The sequence below is a fragment of the Coregonus clupeaformis genome, chromosome 13 (assembly GCF_020615455.1).
Source record: "Coregonus clupeaformis isolate EN_2021a chromosome 13, ASM2061545v1, whole genome shotgun sequence".
Classification (NCBI taxonomy): Eukaryota; Metazoa; Chordata; class Actinopteri; order Salmoniformes; family Salmonidae; genus Coregonus; species Coregonus clupeaformis.
Window position 1 is genome coordinate 15521340 of NC_059204.1, and position 20939 is coordinate 15542278.

The 20939-nt window shown below is 48.2% G+C and overlaps 1 protein-coding gene across 25 annotated transcripts in view; it reads left to right on the forward strand.

The window, feature by feature from the left end:
* LOC121579330 (neural cell adhesion molecule 1) overlaps positions 1–20939 on the forward strand; it is a 320914-nt gene that overhangs the window by 227160 nt on the left and 72815 nt on the right. For all 25 annotated transcript variants that reach the window (XM_041893822.2, XM_041893827.2, XM_041893821.2 and 22 more), the window contains exons 5-8: positions 845–982; positions 1358–1475; positions 2798–2958; positions 3722–3864. In XM_041893822.2, the coding sequence (XP_041749756.1) occupies positions 845–982; positions 1358–1475; positions 2798–2958; positions 3722–3864 (560 nt within the window). The remainder of the gene's footprint in view (positions 1–844; positions 983–1357; positions 1476–2797; positions 2959–3721; positions 3865–20939) is intronic.

Consider the following 20939-nt stretch of genomic DNA (forward strand, 5'->3'; position numbering starts at 1 on the left):
TCCAGTTAACTTTTCCATATCAAAGCTGCATGTGCTTATAGCTCAAAGTACACTTCTTTTTCATGCTAATATGTGTTTCACAGCTCAGAGAGAGCTATTTAAAAAGTCTGGTTAATGAATTCAAAGCTTTTGCCCAAATACACATTCACTAAACCAGATCTACGTCTGGCACCGCTTCAAAAGAGGGTTGACTTAACACAGTTGCCAATATTTCTACGCTGGCTGCCAGATGTTTGAACTTAAAGAGTAAAGAGGATTCATAGAATATTTACATAGTAGAGCTTTGACAACACAATTCAAGAAGTAGTAGTAGTTGCTTTCAGCATCTGTATGTTTACATGGTCCATGTTTTACCACATTTACTACAGTATAGATATAAAGGATATAGAATAAGAGTCATCATGCCATGACAATGCTCTGTTGAGCAATGTAACCAAATCTCACGGTGAATAGTACAGCACTTATTTTTCTAAATAAACATTGAAACATTGAACATATGTAAATTAACATTATTCCAGTGGATGGATGGTGGAGCTTTTTTTTTGATGAGTCTATATGTCACTAATATGACAGATCAATCTTTTTCTGGTGGCGAGTTATTTACCGTATCATGTGGTTCTAAAAATCATCTTCTCTCCACACCTATGTATAACTCATGACTATTTTTACATTGTAATATTGCTGCTGGGAGTGGGCAAATGCAGCATTCCTCTGTAACTCAGACCATGCCTCCTAAGTCGCATTGTATGTGTGGTTTCCCATGTTGCCTTGTGTTAAACCTACACTACCCACTGTTAATGACGATTGAGCCTTCTCTGTTTCCTTTTCTTGCGGTTGTTCACAGTTCGATTTAAGATCATGGGCAACAACCATCTCCAGATCCGAGGCATCAAGAAAACGGATGAAGGGGCGTACACCTGTGAGGCTCGTGTTATGGCCAGGGGAGAGATTGACCTGAAGATCATCAAGGTCATCATCAACGGTGAGTACCACATCCTCCCTCTCACCCTACCCACTATTTTTCCGCCTATGCTCTCGCCCTGGGATTTGGATCTGAGCACACTTAGAATATAGTATAGTTATAGATCCAATACTGTGCTATTATGAACACCATTACAGAGTAAAAAACAAAAACAAGCCTGTAACAAGCTTACAGTAACATTTATTTACTCCTATCATCCTTAAAGCCAACCAGTATAGTGCATCATTATCTAATTATAAACCATTTAAAGACTTGTTTGAAGCATATAACACCCTTACAATGTCTTATTATCTTAGTATCATCTTAGTATAATTAATTTCCTACTCAAGTATGACCTCTGTATCTTTGAATAATGCTTGTATGTCTGTGTTTCAGTGCTCCCTAGCATCCGCACCAGGCAGTCGGAGGTGAATGCCACGGCGGACATCAACCAGTCTGTGATGCTGGCCTGTGATGCTGACGGCTTCCCTGAACCCACAGTCACCTGGGCCCGGTAAGTCACACCAACCATCTTGTCTTTCATGAGCGTAAACAAAGTGGCTTGTTGTAGCTGGTTGGGGAGATCAAAGTGAATATGTATATTTTTTTGTAAACAAAAGGTAAACATTCTCATGATAAAAGAGGAAATGGGTCAACAGTATGAATTCCATTTATCTAGTTCCTTGAAGATGGCCAAAGCTCTCTTGTTTGATCTATCCTCAGCATAGCTGTTGTTGACACAACGGGCCCTCTAGTATAGTGTGACAACAATTCCAACATTACAGAGTTACTGTACTGCTTCTCTAGCTCCTCTTGGAGTGTAAATTAATGAGAAGGATAGGAGGATGAGGAGACACATCCGATCAGGGCTTGGCCTCGCCGGAGGAGGAAGGAGACAAGCGGGGTAGGGTGTCAGGAGGGGGAAGGAGGGGGGCCAGCAGCTCCCACCATTTGTAATTTATTTCCTGGGCCGCTGATAGGCCTGTCATTTGGTATCCCTTGGAGAACGCTTCAGGATTGAAGCTCCTACAAGCATACAGATGAGGGACTGCAGTCCAAACCCAGTGTATGCATGTCTGATTTAGAGTTCAAGGAAAGCTCAGGCATGTCGCGGTTCAAAGAGTGCTCATTCAAGAGTATTTAAAAAATAAATAACTTAACATCATACAGTGTATCACCATCCTATGGATGTAGTCCCTTTGTAAAACAGCCATGATTATCACGACTCAGGGTAAGACCCAGATGCAGACAGTTCGAAATAGCAAAAGTTTATTTACAAAAACAGGGGGCAGGTAAACGACAGGTCAAGGGCAGGCAGAGGTCAGTAATCCAGAGCAGAGTCCGAAAGGTACAGAAACGGTAGGCAGGCTCAGGGTAGGGGCAGGCAGAATGGTTAAAACCAGGAAAACCAGGGGCTAGAGCAAAACAGGAGTACGGGAAAACCGCTGGTAGGCTTGACGAGACAAGACGAACTGGCAACAGACAAACACAGAACACAGGTATAAATACACAGGGGATAATGGGGAAGATGGGCGACACCTGGAGGGGGATGGAGACAAACACAAAGACAGGTGAAACAGATCAGGGTGTGACAATGATATAGCTATGGTACAGAGCAGAGCCAGAGAAAGAAAGAGGAAAAGCTTTGTGTACGATTTCTGACGTGGATATTTGGTCCGACGCTTTAAAGACTTACGGTTCTGAGACAAGCCTTTTGTTTACCAACCGCTCAACTTTGAGATAAAGCCCCCAAACAGATCATAGTCACTGACTGAAGAGGACTATTTTTAGCTTCATGTTGTTGTGAACTCTGTGTTTCTGCCTCTCCCCCCTCAGTAACAACATTGTCCTTGAATCGGACGATAAATACAGCCTGAATGACGACGGCTCGGAGCTGATAATAAAGGAGGTCAAGAAAGTGGATGAAGGAGATTACACATGCATCGCCCGGAACAAGGCTGGGGAGAAAGAGGAGGAAGTCAGCTTGAATGTGTTCGGTAAGAGCAAAATGATTCCCATTAACTGTAGTAAAAGAACGTTGCGTTTTTGTGCTTTTGAAATGTTTTTCATGTAGACTCCAATGCTTCCCACAGTTGTGTCAAGATGTCTGGATGTCCTAAAACCCTGAGCTTTTGAAATGTTTTTCTTGTTTTTACTATAGCAATGTGCATACAAGCAATACACAAAACATTAGGAACACCTTCCTAATATTGAGTTGCACCCCCTTTTCCCCTCAGAACAGCCTCAATTCATTGGGCATGGACTCTACAAGGTGTCAAAAGCGTTCCACAGGGATGCTGGCCCATGTTGACTCCAATGCTTCCCACAGTTGTGTCAAGTTGGCTGGATGTCCTATTGGGTGGTAGACCATTCTTGATACACACAGGAAACTGTTCAGCGTGAAAAACCCAGCAGCGTTGTAGTTATTGACACACTCAAATCGGTGCGCCTGGCACCTACTACCATACCCCGTTCAAAGGCACTTAAATATTTTGTATTGCCCATTCACCCTCTGAATGGCACACAAACACAATCAATGTCTTATTTGTCTCAAGGCTTAAAAATCATTATTTAACCTGTCTCCTCCCCTTCAACTACACTGATTTGATGTGGATTTAACCAGTGACATCAATAAGGGCTCATAGCTTTCACCTGGTCGGTCTATGTCATGGAAAGAGCAGGTGTTCCTAATGTTTTGTACACTCAGTGTATATTCCATTGGCATCCATCAATTAATTGTATTTTTGCCTTTTTCTCTAGTGCATCCCAAGATCACCTACCTGGTCAACCAGACTGCATCAGAGCTGGAGGAGCAGATCACCCTGACCTGCGAGGCCTCTGGAGACCCCACCCCAACCATCACCTGGAGCTTTGGCCGAAGGGTCTTCACAGAGGGAGAGCAGGTACTGGTGTTTGGGGACCAGGGACGGGCTTGGAACCAGGGGCCCGAGCTGTGGTGGACAGGGTGTGTCAATCAGAGTGCCAACTACTGCCAACTGAAAATTGATAGGAAAACTTAAAAGCAAGCACTGTGAATGAATAGATTGCACTGAATTCCCCCCACCTCTTTCATTCTCTACCCAGTGTTGATTTGGAGGCATGTGTTTCAGGGCATGGTCCTATCTGACGCTCCACTAGAATGCGTTCATATCCCTTTACAACCAGCCATTCAAAGTCATACTGTAGCTTTACTCAAAGAATGAAAGAAATGCAGCAACATCAGCGATTGCTGAACACCAGGTGCAGCTGCATCTCTCAGCATATTTTACCCAGACAAATGTAATTAGTAACTCCGCATCAGTTGTTTTCCATCATTTCATGTTTTCTCATCCAAACGCAATCAAGCAAAATCTGTTGACAACTGCTAACAGCTCTTATCAATATTCAGCCATGGTGAGTAACTCTTTACCCCCTCTACACTCTCACTTTTACTCTCACTTTCACACTCTTCCTCTGCTTTGCTCTTTTTTCTCTCTTTATATCTCTCTTACTAGGATAAAGGCTTATTGAATTCCCCTGTAATTACTTTAGTCTCTTTGCACCTCTGCAGTTACACTGTTGCTAACAGCACTCTTACTAATCATTAGCGCTTCGGAAGGGGCGTATGTGGGCATTGGAATGATTGGGGCAGAAAGCATTTTATAAAGGAAGGAAATAGGTTTTATACGCAAGTGGACTCAGTGTTAAGTTTTATTTTTTTATATATTTTTTTATCCACTCACTCAATCGCTAGGTCAGTGTGTCCCGTTCAAACCTTATTTAGCATGTCATAGTTTAGTTTGTACCCCGTTTCCTTACTTTAAAAACATGGATGTTTACATAGGCACCCAATGCACTTGACAAGTCAAGGTATTTCTAAAACAATTTGTGAATAAGACTATGCTTTAGCATTTTCTTCAAAGGTCAGATTCGATTCTAGATTGTGCGTGTGTATCTACATGTGGTTATGCATCTCTGTCACCGCCAGCATAACGCTCCTGTTCTCCTTTTATGTCCTTGAATAATACTTTTACAGTTAGAGACTTCAACAGCCGATCAAAGCTTAAAGCTCTCAGCAGAATTATATGATATATTACACACCATCTACAGTATATATGAATAGCCCGCCTCTGTGTATATTCCTATCATGCAAGGATGTCAGACTCAAAGGCATTATCGCTGTTCTGCATTTAGAGTAAAGGCAAAGAACCCAATTTCAAGCCTATTTTTGTGCTCTTATTGCTGCATTCTGATGGTGTCGTCGGCTTTTCTAAAGCCATCTTTTAGTGTTCGATTCTGATTGTGAGTCGTGTAAGAAAAGTCTGCTGGATTAGTCAGTTGAGAGAGAAAATGTTCCCTTCTAGTTCAAGTGCTGTAAACATTATAAGCACTTTATAATTACCTTTTCATTTATAAGGGAACTGGTTTATTCACTACACCGTATGTCAGTAATTATCCCTGGAATAAAACTTGGAAAAATAGCCCTCTGATTCTTGTACAGAATCTCAAAGCATGTTTCTCCACAGATAATCGTACTATTTATGGTGTTTTTACATTTAAGTCATTTAGCAGACGCTCTTATCCAGAGCGACTTACAGTTAGTGAGTGCATACATTTTTTCATACTGGCCCCCTGTGGGAAACGAACCCTGGCGTTGCAAACGCCATGCTCTACCAACTGAGCTACACAGGGCCATGTGTTTTTATACCTGAAGTTGTGAGTCTGAGGGGAAAGCTTCCAAAGTACTTCAAAAGTGCATGAATAATTATTTGTGAGACAACAATGTGGTGCGTTGCTTTACATCAGAAAGTGCAAAGATAATATTTGATTCACATTTGCTATTGGAATAAACAATATCTGTGGTGATGTACAGTACCAGTCAAAAGTTTGGACACACCTACTCATTCCAGGGTTTTTCTTTATTTTTACTATTTTCTACATTGTAGAATAATAGTGAAGACATCAAAACTATGAAATAACACATATGGAATCATGTAGTAACCAAACAAGTGTTAAACAAATCAAAATATATTTGAGATTCTTCAAATAGCCACCCTTTGCCTTGATGACAGCATTGCACACTCTTGACATTCTCTCAACCAGCTTCAACTGGAATGCTTTTCCAACAGTCTTTAAGGAGTTCCCACATATGCTGAGCACTTGTTGGCTGCTTTTCCTTCCACTCTGCGGTCCGACTCAACCCAAACCATCTCAATTGGGTGGAGGTCGGGGGTTTGTGGAGGCCAGGTCATCTGATGCAGCACTCCATCACTGTCCTTCTTGTTAAAATAGCCCTTACACAGCCTGGAGCTGTATTGGGTCATTGTCCTGTTGAAAAACAAATGATAGTCCCACTAAGCCCAAACCAGATGGGATAGCGTATCACTGCAGAATGCTGTGGTAGCCATGCTGGATAAGTGTGCTTTGAATTCTAAATAAATCACAGACAGTGTCACCAGCAAAGCACCCCCACACCATAACACCTTCTCCTCCTCCATGCTTTACGGTGGGAAATACACATTAGGATATCATCCGTTTACCCACACCAGGTCTCACAAAAACACGGCGGTTGGAACCAGAAATCTCAAATTTGGACTCTATAGACAAAAGGACACATTTCCACCGGTCTAATGTCCATTGCTCGTGTTTCTTGGCCCAAGCAAGTCTCTTCTTCTAATTGGTGTCCTTTAGTAGTGGTTTCTTTGCAGCAATTCGACCATGAAGGCCTGATTCACACAGTCTCCTCTGAACAGTTGATGTTGAGATGTGTCTGTTACTTGAACTCTGTGAAGCATTTATTTGGGCTGCAATTACTGAGGCTGGTAACTCTAATGAACTTATCCTCTGCAACAGAGGTAACACTGGGTCTTTCTTCCTGTTGCGGTCCTCATGAGAGCCAGTTTCATCATAGTACTGACCTTCATGTCTTAAAGTAATGATGGACTGTCGTTTCTCTTTGCTTATTTGAGCTGTTCTTGCCATAATATGGACTTGGTCTTTTACCAAATAGGGCTATCTTCTGTATACCCCCCCCTACCTTGTCTCAACACAACTGATTGGCTCAAACGCATTAAGAAGGAAAGAAATTCCACAAATTAACTTTTAAGAAGGCACACCTGTTAATTGAAATGCATTCCAGGTGACTATTTCATAAAGCTGGTTGAGAGAATGCCAATAGTTTGCAAAGCTGTCATCAAGGCAATGGGTGGCTATTTGAAGAATCTCAAATAAATAATATATTTTGATTTGTTTAACACTTTTTTGGTTACTACATGACTCCATATGTGAATGGTCTTCACTTGTTACAGGAGGGGGTCGCAGTTCCGGAGCGATCCACTAGGTGTCCTCCTCCGACAACCTTAGGCACCTTTTCACTCACAGTCTGGACTAATCATGATCCTATTGGTGTCACCTGTGTCTACATGTTCACCTGTGTATTTATGCCCTCACTTCCCTGTGTTCTCTTGCTCAGTTTTCTCTGATAGTTTCTCTATGCTCAGCAGTACTAATCAGTGTCTGATCAGAGAAGTATGTACAGGTACTTGAGATGTGTTCTCCCTGTTTCTTTATTATTTCAGTCATATTTTGGCTGTCAGCCTGTTTTTGGAGATGTATTTGCTCCACCTTTCTGTTATCGTGTTAAGTCCGTTGTTTTGTATCCTGGCTTCGGGACCACCAGTAAAGATCCTTGTTTCACCATCTATGCCTACTGTCTATCCTGCACCGCACCTGGGTCACACCTCACACCAACCCTTACAGAAAACTGAGCCAATATGGACCCAGCAGAGGCAGCACAGTATCGTAGCGCATTGGCAACGCAGGGAGCTATGCTGAACCAACACGACCGCAGTCTGCAGCAGATCACCGAGAATCTCCGCCAGCTGACGATCGCCATGCAGAGCCAGGTGGACACCCGACCAGCTCCGACAGCCGGCGGAGAGGAAGCCACGGCAGCAGCATCTCCTGTCTCACCTGCGACATCGCAGGAACCCCGCCTACCACCTCCGGAGAGGTATGACGGACGTCCAGAGGGCTGCAGGGAATTCCTCACCCAATGTTCCCAGGTATTCAGCCTACAACCCTCCTTCCCGACGGAGCAGGGCCGGGTGGCCTACATCATCACTCTGTTGACGGGTCGGGCCCTTTCCTGGGCTACCGCGGAGTGGGAGAGCCAAACTCTGGCGTGCTCCGACTCCTACCAATTCACCCGGGAGCTACGCAAGGTGTTCGACACCTCTTTGGTGGTGTCGGGGCATGAGGCCGGGAGGCGGCTCACGGGTGACCGTTCGGTGGCGGACTACTCCGTGGAGTAGCGGGACCCGGGCTCGAGAGGCAGGATGGGAGGAGGCCGCCCTGGTAGTCCTTTACACGCAGAAGCTATCGGAAGGGAAGATGGACGAACTCTCCTTCAGGGAGCTGCCTGAGCGACTGGACGGCCTCGTCGACCTCTCGGTGCGGTTAAACAATCGGCGGCGTGAGAGGGCGCATGAGAGAGGGATGGCGCCCCTCCGCGTCCCCCTATCAGCCCGGAGGCTTTCCGCCGATTCAGGGAGGAGACGCCTTAGGAGGCTATGCAGCTGGGTGTGGCGTGCTTGTCCAGGATGAAGAGGCTGAGGTGTCAGCGCCAGGGATGTTGCCTGTACTGCGGCCAGGCAGGTCACCACTGCGACTCATGCCCGGAGAAGCCGGGAAACGGGAGGGCTCGCTAGTATCGGGAGGGGTGCTACCGAGCCGGAACCGAAACCTCAACTTCAGAGACTCCTGGACCTTTCTCCCCGTCAGGGTTCAGTGGGCCCGTGCTGCGCATTGGGTGCATGCACTGGTGGATTCTGGGGCCGCGGAAAACCTGATGGACGCGGGGCTGGCCCAAAGGTGGAGCATTCCATTACTCTCCCTCTCTGAGCCATTCCGGTCATGGGCCTGGACGGCCGTTTTTCCCCTCGTCCTCGGGCACCCCAGACTGGTCACCCACAAACCCCGGATAGACTGGTCCACGGGGCGGCTCATCCTGGAGGGAGGCTCTGCCCCCATCCTGTTCCAGGCTCCACCGACCACTCATCAGCCCAAACCACCATCCCAGACCACCTACCAGTCCTCACCGCTTCCCCAGGTCCCGCACTCCAAACCGCCTACCGCCCTAGCGACGGTTGCCACCGAGGGGACAGCAGCTACAGACTCCGTCACCAGCCCAGACCTGGCAGGCGTTCTCCGGGAGTATTGGGATCTGGGGGAGGTGTTTAGTAAGAGGCGTGCCAAGGGCTTACCTCCTCACAGGCCATACGACTGCGCTATCGATCTCCTGCCGGGCACCATGCCCACACAAGGTTTTCCTTGTCCCGGCCGGAGACGCTGGCCATGAGGGAGTATATCGACGAGGCACTCGTTTGAGGGTCACATCCGCCCATCTACCTCACCCGCGGGCACGGGCTTCTTCTTCCTGGGGAAAAAGGACGGTGGGCAACGGCCGTGCATTGATTACCGGGCGCTTAACGACATCACGGTTAAGAACCGCTACCCACTCCCCCTGATGACGACGGCATTTGAGTCGTTGCAGGGAGCCTGGAACTTCACCAAGCTGTACTTACGAAATGCCTACAACCTGGTGAGGATTCGGGAGGGGGACGAGTGGAAGACGGCTTTTAACACACCCAGTGGGAATTACGAGTACCAAGTCATGCTGTTCGGTCTAGCCAACGCGCCTGCGTAGTCCAGGCGTTGGTCAATGATGTACTCCGGGACCTCCTCGACCTCAGCGTCTTCGTATATGTGGATGACATCCTAATATTTTCAAAGGACATGAGTGAACACCAGCAGGACGTTCGGCAGGTCCTCCAACGCCTTCTCCGTCACCAGCTCTACGTCAAGGTGGAGAAGTGCGTGTTCCACACGGAGACAGTCTCCTTCCTGGGGTTCATCGTCACCCAGGGGGACCTACGGATAGACCCAACCAAGGTCAGCGCGGTACTGGATTGGCCCCAGCCCTCCTCCCTCAAGCAACTACAACTGCCCCAGTTTCGTGGGGAATCGATAGGCTGGTCAGAGCAGCGCTACGGCGGGAGCCCGATCCGGGCGGAGGTCCATCGGGGAGGATGTACGTTCCCAAGGTGGCGAGCTTGCGACTGCTTCAGTGGGCGCACGCGTCCGACCTCACCAGCCATCCGGGGGGCGCCAGGATGTTGGCGTTCATGCGTAGGAGGTTCTGGTGGCCATCAGCTGAAGGGGATAAGCGTGCCTTCGTGGCTGCTTGCCCGGTGTGCACGTGCACTAAGTGCTCACGTCAGCCCGCGGCAGGGCTGCTCTGACCCCTGCCTATCCCCAAGCGCCCCTGGTCCCACTTCTTGCTGGATTTCATTTCTGCCCTACCTCCCCCCCTTATGATGAATACACAGTCATCCTGGTCGTTGTAGACTGGTTTTCGAAGGCTGCCCGCTTCATTCCCCTTCTCAAACTCCCGTCAGCCCGGGAGACGGCTAAGTTGGTGGTATAGCACGTTTTCCGGATCCACGGCCTTCTCCAAGATGTGGTGTCAGATCGGGGCCCTCAGTTCACCTCCAGGTTCTGGAAGGCGTTCGCCACCTGCCTCGGCGCCTCCGTCAGCTTGTCTTCCGGCTTTCATCCCCAGTCGAATGGGCAGACGGAGCACGTCAACCAGGATCTGGAGGGGGTGCTGAGGTGCTACTCCTCCAGCAACCCAGCTACATGGAGTCAGCAACTGGCGTGGGCGGAGTTCGCCCACAACACCCTTCTCTGCTCGTCCACCGGGTACCAACCCCACCTATTCCCCGAGCAAGAGGAGGCGGCGGTACCATCAGTCCAGACCCACATCAGTCGCTGTCGCCGCACCTGGAGGCAGGGACGGGTGGTGTTTAAGTGGGCCTTGTCAGGTGTCAACATCAGGCCAACCGCAGGCGTCGCCCAGCCCAGGTTTTTCGCCTGGGACAGAGGGTGTGGCTCTCCACGCGGGATCTTCCCCTCCGCATGGAGACCAGGAAACTGTCCCCCCAGTTCGTTGAGCCATTCAGAGTGGTCCGGCGAGTCAACCCAGTGGCCTACCGCCTGCAACTTCCCCCCACTATGCGGGTGCATCCCACGTTCCATGTGTCCCTCCTCAAGCCCGTCGCCACCTGTCCCCTGGCTCCCCTTACTCGTCCTATTCCCCCGCTGCGCCTCGTCGGAGGGCAGCCGGCTTTTACTGTGGACCGGATCCTGGACTGGCGGCAGGTGGGGAGGGATCTCCAATTTCTGGTGGACTGGGAGGGTTATGGGCGGAGGAGTGGTCCTGGGTCCCAGGAGGGACATTCTGGACCCAGGGCTGATAACAACATTCCGTCGCCTCCACTGTTACAGGAGGGGGTCGCAGTTACAGGAGGGGGTCGCAGTTCCGGAGCGATCCACTAGTTGTCCTCCTCCAACAACCTTAGGCACCTTCCCACTCACAGTTTGGACTAATCATGATCCAATTGGTGTCACCTGTGTCTACCTGTTCACCTGTGTATTTCTGCCCTCACTTCCCTGTGTTCTCTAGCTCCGTTTTCTCTGCTAGTTTCTCTATGCTCAGCAGTACTAATCAGTGTCTGATCTGAGAAGTATGTACAGGTACTCGAGAAGTGTTCTCCATGTTTCTTTATTATTTCAGTCGTAGTTACTATTTCGTATTTTGGCTGTCAGCCTGTTTTTGGAGATGTATTTGCTCCACCTTTCTGTTATCGTGTTAAGTCCGTTGTTTTGTATCCTGGCTTCGGGACCACCAGTAAAGATCCTTGTTTCACCATCTCTGCCTACTGTCTATCCTGCACCACACCTGGGTCACACCTCACACCAACCCTTACATTCACTATTATTCTACAATGTAAAAAATAGTAAAAATAAAGAAAAACCCTTGAATGAGTAGGTGTGTCCAAACTTCTGACTGGTAGTGTATGTATATATGTGTGTGTGTGTGTGTGTGTGTGTGTGTGTGTGTGTGTATATATATATATATATATATATATATATATATATATATATATATATTCACAATACCTAGTACAGTCATTAAAATGCAAATCAATTTCTAACATTTTTGACATGCGTTTTTCTGGATTTTTTTGTTGTTATTCTGTCTCTCACTGTTCAAATAAACCTACCATTAAAATTATAGACTGATCATTTCTTTGTCAGTGGGAAATGTACAAAATCAGCAGGAGATCAAATACTTTTTTCCCTCACTGTATGCATGCAGTATGACAGTCACAAGCCCATACAGTCTATCAAGCCATTGCATTCCAACAAACACAGAATATATAGTAAATTGCCAACCTAGCATTTATCTGGGACTAGTGGTTGCCAGGCTCAAATATTAAATTCTTGAAGCTTTATTATGCTGATGTTTAAAGAGGATGTGTGAATGTCCTGCAGCATTTCCTTCACTAAAAGGTCATGCTAGACTCCATATTAAGTAGCCGGGTAATACTTTATAACAGGGGCTGGCTGTGCAGGAGGCACATCATGATGAAGTTTACTCTAGACTCTGATCTTGGGTCAGTTTTGTATTTTCCCCATTATTGTTTAAATTTCGTGTTAGGGGAGGGGAAGCTGATCCTAGATCTGATCTAGGGGAAACTTCACCCCAGAGCCATCAAGATGAGGTGGAGGAGGGTGTCAAAACACCTCCCAGCTCACACTCCCCTCAATGACCATGCAAGAGGAAATTGATAACTGGAAGTCACGGGAGATGCTCCACCATGCTATATTTATCACATATGATTTGAACAGATTTTGAATAAATGTTGTAATAATAATAGAACTGGCTATAAACATGTTATTTTCACTTGATTGATATTCTAGATTGTATTGTCATATCTGGCCCATCTTCCCTTCTGTTTAGGCGTATTACTCTAGATTAAAGGATCTGTGTAACTCTTGAAGTCACTTTAATTAAGAATCCCAAGTGACTTACAATTACCAATGGCATATGTCAGTGGCAATCAATGGAACCAGTCCAAGTCAACAGTACATACATGACAGTCATGTCTAAAACTCATAACACCGTCCTCCACTAATACGAATAATCCACCTGGATAACATTGCTTCATCACTGCTCACTAACCCAGTGTCTATCTCCCGTTCACTCTGTATCGGTCTGCCTCTTTTTTTTCTCCATCTTTTTTTTTTGTGTCACAGAGGATTTGATTTACCACCCTCTGTAATGGGAAAAACCTGCTGTTCCTGTGATAAAAGCTGTCAAAGATTCCATTGGTTCTTTGTCATTCCATCATCTATCATTGGACCAGTCCCCTCCCACCTCTCTCTGTCTTCCATTCATGTCCCTTTTGATTTATCAGAGTTGTGGATCAAATCTATTAGACCACACACTACGCATGCATATTCATCATGACGTGTTCCACCAAAGAATGAATCTATTGATTCCTAATGTATCTCAAACTAAAACGGACTGCTTGTTAATTGTCACCCTGTCCTGTCCTAATGACTCGAGGAATAGATCCCATTGTTCCATGAAAACCACCAGGCAAGGAAGAAAGATTTTGGACACTCTTTCAATACAGCAAACATCAGGGGTTGTATAACAAATTATTTTAGAAAGAAAAGTTAACATAATGTAACGAGTGTCAGTGTAATGCGGTGGATCGAAGTCAGGCGCAGGACACAGAACTTGAGGAAACGTACTTTACTGAACTTGAGTAAAGAAAACAACACAGCAATACCTTCACGCAGGATGGAACTAACCCGCTCACCAAACGACACACGAAACGAAAAACAACCACGCACAAGACACATTGGGAGCCACTGGGTTAAATAGGGTAGGCGTGATTACACAAATGGGAAACAGGTGTGTGACATAGACAACAGGTGCAACATAGACACATATAACATAGATCGGCAGCAGCTAGTATTCCGGTGACGACGAACGCCGCAGCCTGCCCGAGCAAGGAGGAGGGGCAGCCTCGGCAGAATCCGTGACAGTACCGTTCTCGGGGACGGCCAGGAGGACGCGGCGCGGGGCGAGTCGGATGACTACGGTGGAAATCCCTCAACATGGAGGGATCGAGGATGTCCCTCCTAGGGACCCAGCACCGCTCCTCCGGACCGTACCCCTCCCACTCCACGAGATACTGCAGGCCTCCCACCCGACACCTCGATTCTAAGATGGAACGGACCGAGTACGCCGGTGCCGCCTCGATGTCCTGTGGCGGCGGAGGGACCTCCCTTATCTCAGACTCTTGGAGTGGACCAGCTACCACCGGCCTGAGGAGAGACACATGGAATGAGGGGTTAATACGATACTCAGGAGGAAGCTGTAACCTATAACATACCTCGTTCAATCTCCTCAGGACTTTGAAAGGCCCCACAAACCGCTGACCCAGCTTCCGGCAGGGCAGGCGAAGGGGCAGGTTTCGGGTCGAGAGCCAGACCCTGTCCCCCGGTGCATACACCGGAGCCTCACTGCGGTGGCGGTCGGCGCTCTCCTTCTGCCGCCTGATGCCCCTCTGCAGGCGCACGTGGGCAGCGTTCCAGGTCTCCTGCGAGCGCCGAAACCATTCATCCACCGCAGGTGCCTCGATCTGGCTCTGATGCCAAGGTGCCAGAACCGGCTGATAACCTAATACTCACTGGAAAGGAGTAAGGTTAGTGGAGGAGTGGCGGAGTGAGTTTTGGGCTATCTCTGCCCAGGGGAGCAATGCCGACCACTCCCGCCACCGGTCCTGGCAATACGACCTCAGAAACCTACCCACCTCCTGGTTGACACTCTCCACCTGCCCGTTACTTTCGGGGTGAAACCCTGAGGTAAGGCTGACCGAGACTCCCAGACGTTCCATGAACGCCCTCCAAACCCTCGAGGTGAACTGGGAACCCCGATCAGACACTATATCCTCAGGTATCCCATAGTGCTGGAAGACGTGTGTAAATAGGGCGTCAGCAGTCTGTAGGGCTGTAGGGAGACCGGGCAGAGGAATGAGGCAGCAGGACTTAGAAAACCGATAGACAACGACCAGGATCGTGGTATTCCCTTGTGAGGGAGGAAGATCTGTCACGAAATCCACCGATAGGTGGGACCACAGTCGTTGTGGAACGGGTAGGGGTTGCAATTTCCCTCTGGGCAGGTGTCTAGGAGCCTTACACTGGGCGCACACCGAGCAGGAAGAAACATAAACCCTCACGTCCTTAGCTAAGGTGGGCCACCAGTACTTCCCACTAAGACAATGCACTGTCCGACCGATACCAGGATGACCAGAGGAGGGTGACGTGTGAGCCCAATAGATCAACTGATCGCGGACCTCCAGCGGAACGTACACATGACCCTCTGGACACTGGGGAGGAGTGGGTTCGTTATGCAACGCCCGCTCAATGTCCGCGTCCACCTCCCACACCACCGGTGCCACCAGACACGACGCCGGAAGTATGGGAGTGGGCTCCACGGAACTCCCCTCCGTGTCATACAGTTGGGACAGAGCATCTGCCTTAGCATTCTGGGATCCTGGCCTGTACGAAAGGGTGAAACAAAAAACGGGTGAGAAACATTGACCACCTTGCCTGGCGAGGGTTTAATCTCTTCGCCGCCCGGATGTACTCCAGATTGCGGTGGTCAGTAAAAATGAGAAAAGGGTGGTTAGTACCCTCAAGCCAATGTCTCCACGTTTTCAGGGCTTGGACCACGGCCAACAGCTCTCGGTCCCCCACATCATAGTTGCGCTCCGCCGGACTGAGCATCTTAGAAAAGAACGCACAGGGGCGGAGCTTGGGTGGTGTGCCCGAGCGCTGGGAAAGTACAGCACCTATCCCAGCCTCCGACACGTCCACCTCAACCGTGAAGGCCAAGGAGGGATCCGGATGAGCCAGTACTGGAGCCGAGGTAAACAGGCTCTTCAGACGATTGAAAGCCCTGTACACCTCAGCTGACCACCGCAAACGCACCGGTCCCCCCTTCAGCAATGAGGTAATGGGAGCCGCTACCTGACCAAAGCCCCGAATAAACCTCCGGTAGTAATTGGCAAATCCCAAAAATTGCTGCACCTCCTTCACCGTTGTTGGAGTCGGCCAATTACGCACGGCCGAAATGCGGTCACTCTCCATTTTCACCACAGACACGTACATGTGGTAAAGCTAACTCTCTCTCCTCTGCTCTCGTCCTTCTAGACCTATCTGCTGCCTTTGATACTGTGAACCATCAGATCCTCCTCTCCACCCTCTCCGAGTTGGGCATCTCCGGCGCGGCTCACTCTTGGATTGCATCCTACCTGACAGGTCGCTCCTACCAGGTGGCGTGGCGAGAATCTGTCTCCGCACCACGTGCTCTCACCACTGGTGTCCCCCAGGGCTCAGTTCTAGGCCCTCTCCTATTCTCACTATACACCAAGTCACTTGGCTCTGTCATATCCTCACATGGCCTCTCCTATCATTGCTACGCAGACGACACACAATTAATCTTCTCCTTTCCCCCTTCTGATAACCAGGTGGCGAATCGCATCTCTGCATGTCTGGCAGACATATCAGTGTGGATGACGGATCACCACCTCAAGCTGAACCTCGGCAAGACGGAGCTGCTCTTCCTCCGGGGAAGAACTGCCCATTCCATGATCTCGCCATCACGGTTGACAACTCCTCCTCCCAGAGTGCAAAGAGCCTTGGCATGTCCCTGGACAACACCCTGTCATTCTCTGCTAACATCAAGGAGGTGACCCGATCCTGGAGGTTCATGCTCTACAACATTTGCAGAGTACGACCCTGCCTTACACAGGAAGCGACACAGGTCCTAATCCAGGCACTTGTCATCTCCCGTCAGGATTACTGCAACTCGCTGTTGGCTGGGCTCCCTGCCTGTGCCATTAAACCCCTACAACTCATCCAGAACGCCGCAGCCCGTCTGGTGTTCAACCTTCCCAAGTTCTCTCACGTCACCCTGCTCCTCCGCACACTCCACTGGCTTCCAGTTTAAGCTCGCATCTGCTACAAGACCATGGTGCTTGCCTACGGAGCTGTGAGGGGAACGGCACCTCCTTACCTTCAGGCTCTGATCAGTCCCTACACCCAAACGAGAGCATTGCGTTCATCCACCTCTGGCCTGCTGGCCCCCCTACCTCTGCGGAAGCACAGTTCCCGCTCAGCCCAGTCAAAACTGTTCGCTGCTCTGGCACCCCAATGGTGGAACAAGCTCCCTCACGACGCCAGGACAGCGGAGTCACTCACCACCTTCCGGAGACACTTGAAACCCCACCTCTTTAAGGAATACCTGGGATAGGATAAAGTAATCCTTCTACCCCCCCTTACCCCACCCCCCCAAAAAAACAAAAAAAAATATATATATATATTGTAAAGTGGTTGTCCCACTGGCTGTCATAAGGTGAATGTAGCAATTTGTAAGTCGCTCTGGATAAGAGCGTCTGCTAAATGACGAAAATGTAAAATGTAAATGTAATGTGGTACCCTAGGAAGGAGATGGACTCCTGAAAGAACAGGCATTTCTCCGCCTTGGCATACAGGGCATGCTTCAACAGTCGTCCAAGTACCTTACGCACCAGGGACACATGCTCGGTCCGTGTAGTGGAGTATATGAGGATGTCATCAATATACACCACTACACCCTGTCCTTGCAGGTCCCTGAAAATCTCATCGACGAAGGCTTGGAAGACTTGAGTACCCGTATGGCATGACGAGGTACTCATAGTGTCCGGAGGCAGTGCTGAAAGCCGGCTTCCACTCATCTCCCTCCCGAATACGCACCAGATTGTACACGCTCCTGAGATCCAATTTCGTGAAGAAGCGCGCCCCGTGCAGTGATTCCGTCATACATGCTATCAGAGGTAAGGGATAGCTGTACTTGACCGTGATCTGATTAAGCCCACGGTAATCAATGCACGGGCGTAACCCACCATCCTTCTTCTTCACGAAAAAGAAACTTGAGGAAACCGCAGTGTGTCCTCTGCGGCCACAGTTGGTGCAGGGGACGGCCCCTCTCCTGGTCTCCTTAAGTGCAGCACCTCCGAGCTCCATGGGGGTAGAGTTGGAGGTGGTGGGGGATGGAATGAATGAGCCCTGATCAGAACGTCCGCGGGTCTCCAACAGGTTATCCAGCCTGATGGACATCTCCACCAGTTGGTCCAGATTGAGATTGGTATCCCTGCAGGCCAGTTCCCGCAGAACGTCCTCCCTTAGGCTTCACCGATAGTGGTTGATCAGGGCCCTCTCATTCCATCCCGCGCTGGCTGCCAATGTCCTGAACTCCAGCGCAAAATCCTGGGCGCTCCTCCTGTCATAGGTGGAACAGACGCTCTCGTATCCCGAGGGCGCCGGGTGGATGGTTGCCAGGTAGAGCTCTACCTGGAGCAGGAAACCGTGACACCCGGCTGGTGTACCGTCATATGCCCTCGGTAGCGAGAGCCGAATCCCACTGGGCCCAGGTGGAGAAGAGGTGGACTGTGGTATGGGTGGTAGAGTGGTTGGAGAAGGTGTGGGAAGGCCACCTCTCTCCCAACGGTCCATCGTGTTCATCACCATCTCCATTGCGGTGCTGAGCACCTGGATGACACTCTCCTGTCATTGAAAACGTTCCTCCATAGATTTGGACTGACGAGCTGTACCTGCTGACTCCATAGATGGTGCGTGGTTCTGTAACGAGTGTCAGTGTAATGCGGTGGATCGAAGTCAGTAAAGAAAAGTAAAGAAAACAACACAGCAATACCTTCACGCAGGAAGGAACTAACCCGCTCACCAAACGACACACGAAACGAAAAACAACCACGCACAAGACACATTGGGAGCCACTGGGTTAAATAGGGTAGGCGTGATTACACAAATGGGAAACAGGTGTGTGACATAGACAACAGGTGCAACATAGACACATATAACATAGATCGGCAGCAGCTAGTATTCCGGTGACGACGAACGCAGCAGCCTGCCGAGTAAGGAGGAGGGGCAGCCTCGGCAGAATCCGTGACACATAAGGGGTTCTTTAAATATGTGACATGAATTTGTATTAATGTTAAAACCTAAAGGTAATAATCAAGGTGTAGCATATTCTAACATCAATATTGGCTACTGATTAGCCAAACAAATCTTGCTCAAAATTAGCATCAATGCCCTCATATTTCATTCATTAGCATTTAGCGTCTTAATAAGAGAGCCTCCCATCATGCATTGCAGAGGAAGCCATGGTTTGCATTTTGATCACTTGTCTGCCTGCATGTCCCGTGGTGCAGGTGGCATTTCACCCCATCTCAGACATCTCTCCTCTAAAGAACAGCCGTGTCGGAATGCTGTTGGCATGACACATTTTGTCACAGAATATCACAAATTCCCCCTTCAAATGATTTTTTCATCTTATTCCAGCCTTGAAACTGCATCCAGTGTGTGTCCTTTGGTTGTTGATGATGGTGGTGTTGTTTTGTTATTGCTTGTGATGAGATGATAACATGGAAAACAACTAAAAATGACTTAAAGCTGAAGCTGTTGGAAGCTGTTAAAGTAATGAAAGTAAACTTTTTGAGGGCAATTTTAAAACAAAATCTAGATAAGTCATCATTAGAAGTGTGGGCTTATTCAACAACCCTTAGTAAACTATTAGAAAAAATGGTGTTTGACTAGATACAATGCTATTTTACAGTAAACAAATTGACAACAAACTTTCAGCATGCTTATAGAGAAGGACATTCATCAAGCACAGCACTTACACGAATGACTGATGATTGGCTGAGAGAAATTGATGATAAAAAGATTGTGGGGGCTGTTTTGTTAGACTTCAGTGCGGCTTTTGACATTATCGCTGGAAAAACGTATGTGTTATGGCTTTACATCCTCTGCTATATCATGGATTCGAGAGTTACCTGTCTAACAGAACACAGAGGGTGTTCTTTAATGGAAGCCTCTCCAACATAATCCAGGTAGAATCAGGAATTCCCCAGGGCAGCTGTCTAGGCCCATTACTTTATTCAATCTTTACTAATGACATGCCACTGGCTTTGAGTAAAGCCAGAGTGTCTATGTATGCGGATGACTCAACACTATACATGTCAGCTACTACAGCGACTGAAATGACTGCAACACTTAACAAACAGTTGCAGTTAGTTTCAGAGTGGGTGGCAAGGAATAAGTTAGTCCTAAATATTTCTAAAACTAAAAGCATTGTATTTGGGACAAATCATTCACTAAACCATAAACCTCAACTAAATCTTGTAATAAATAATGTGGAAATTGAGCAAGTTGAGGTGACTAAACTGCTTGGAGTAAACCTGGATTGTAAACTGTCATGGTCAAAACATAGTAGCTAAGATGGTGAGAAGTATGTCCATAATAAAGCGCTGATCTACCTTCTTAACATCGCTATCTACAAGGCATGTCCTACAGGCCCTAGTTTTGTCACAACTGGCTACTGTTCAGTCGTGTGGTCAGGTGCCACAAAAAAGGACTTAGGAAAATTGTAATTGGCTCAGAACAGGGCAGCACGGCTGGCCCTTAGATGTACACAGAGAGCTAATATTAATAAAATGCATGTCGATCTCTCCTGGCTCAAAGTGGAGGAGAGATTGACTTCATCACTACTTGTGTTTATGAGAGGTGTTGACATGTTGGGTGCACCGAGCTGTCTGTTGGAGCTACTGGCGCACAGCTCGGTCACCCATGCATACCCCACAAGACATGCCACCAGAGGTCTCTTCACAGTCCCCAAGTCCAGAACAGACTATGGGAGGCGCACAGTACTACATAGAGCCATGACTACATGGAACTCTATTCCACATCAAGTAACTAATGCAAGTAGTAAAATTAGATTTAAAAAACAGATTAAAAAACACCTTATGGAGCAGCAGGGACTGTGAAGCAACACAAACATAGGCGCAGACACATGCATACACATACACGATAACATACACACGTACACATGGATTTTTGTACTGTAGATATGTGGTAGGGGTGGAGTAGGGGCCTGAGGGCACACAGTGTGTTGTGAAATCTGTGAATATATTGTAATGTTTTTAAGATTGTATGAACTGCCTTCATTTTGTTGGAC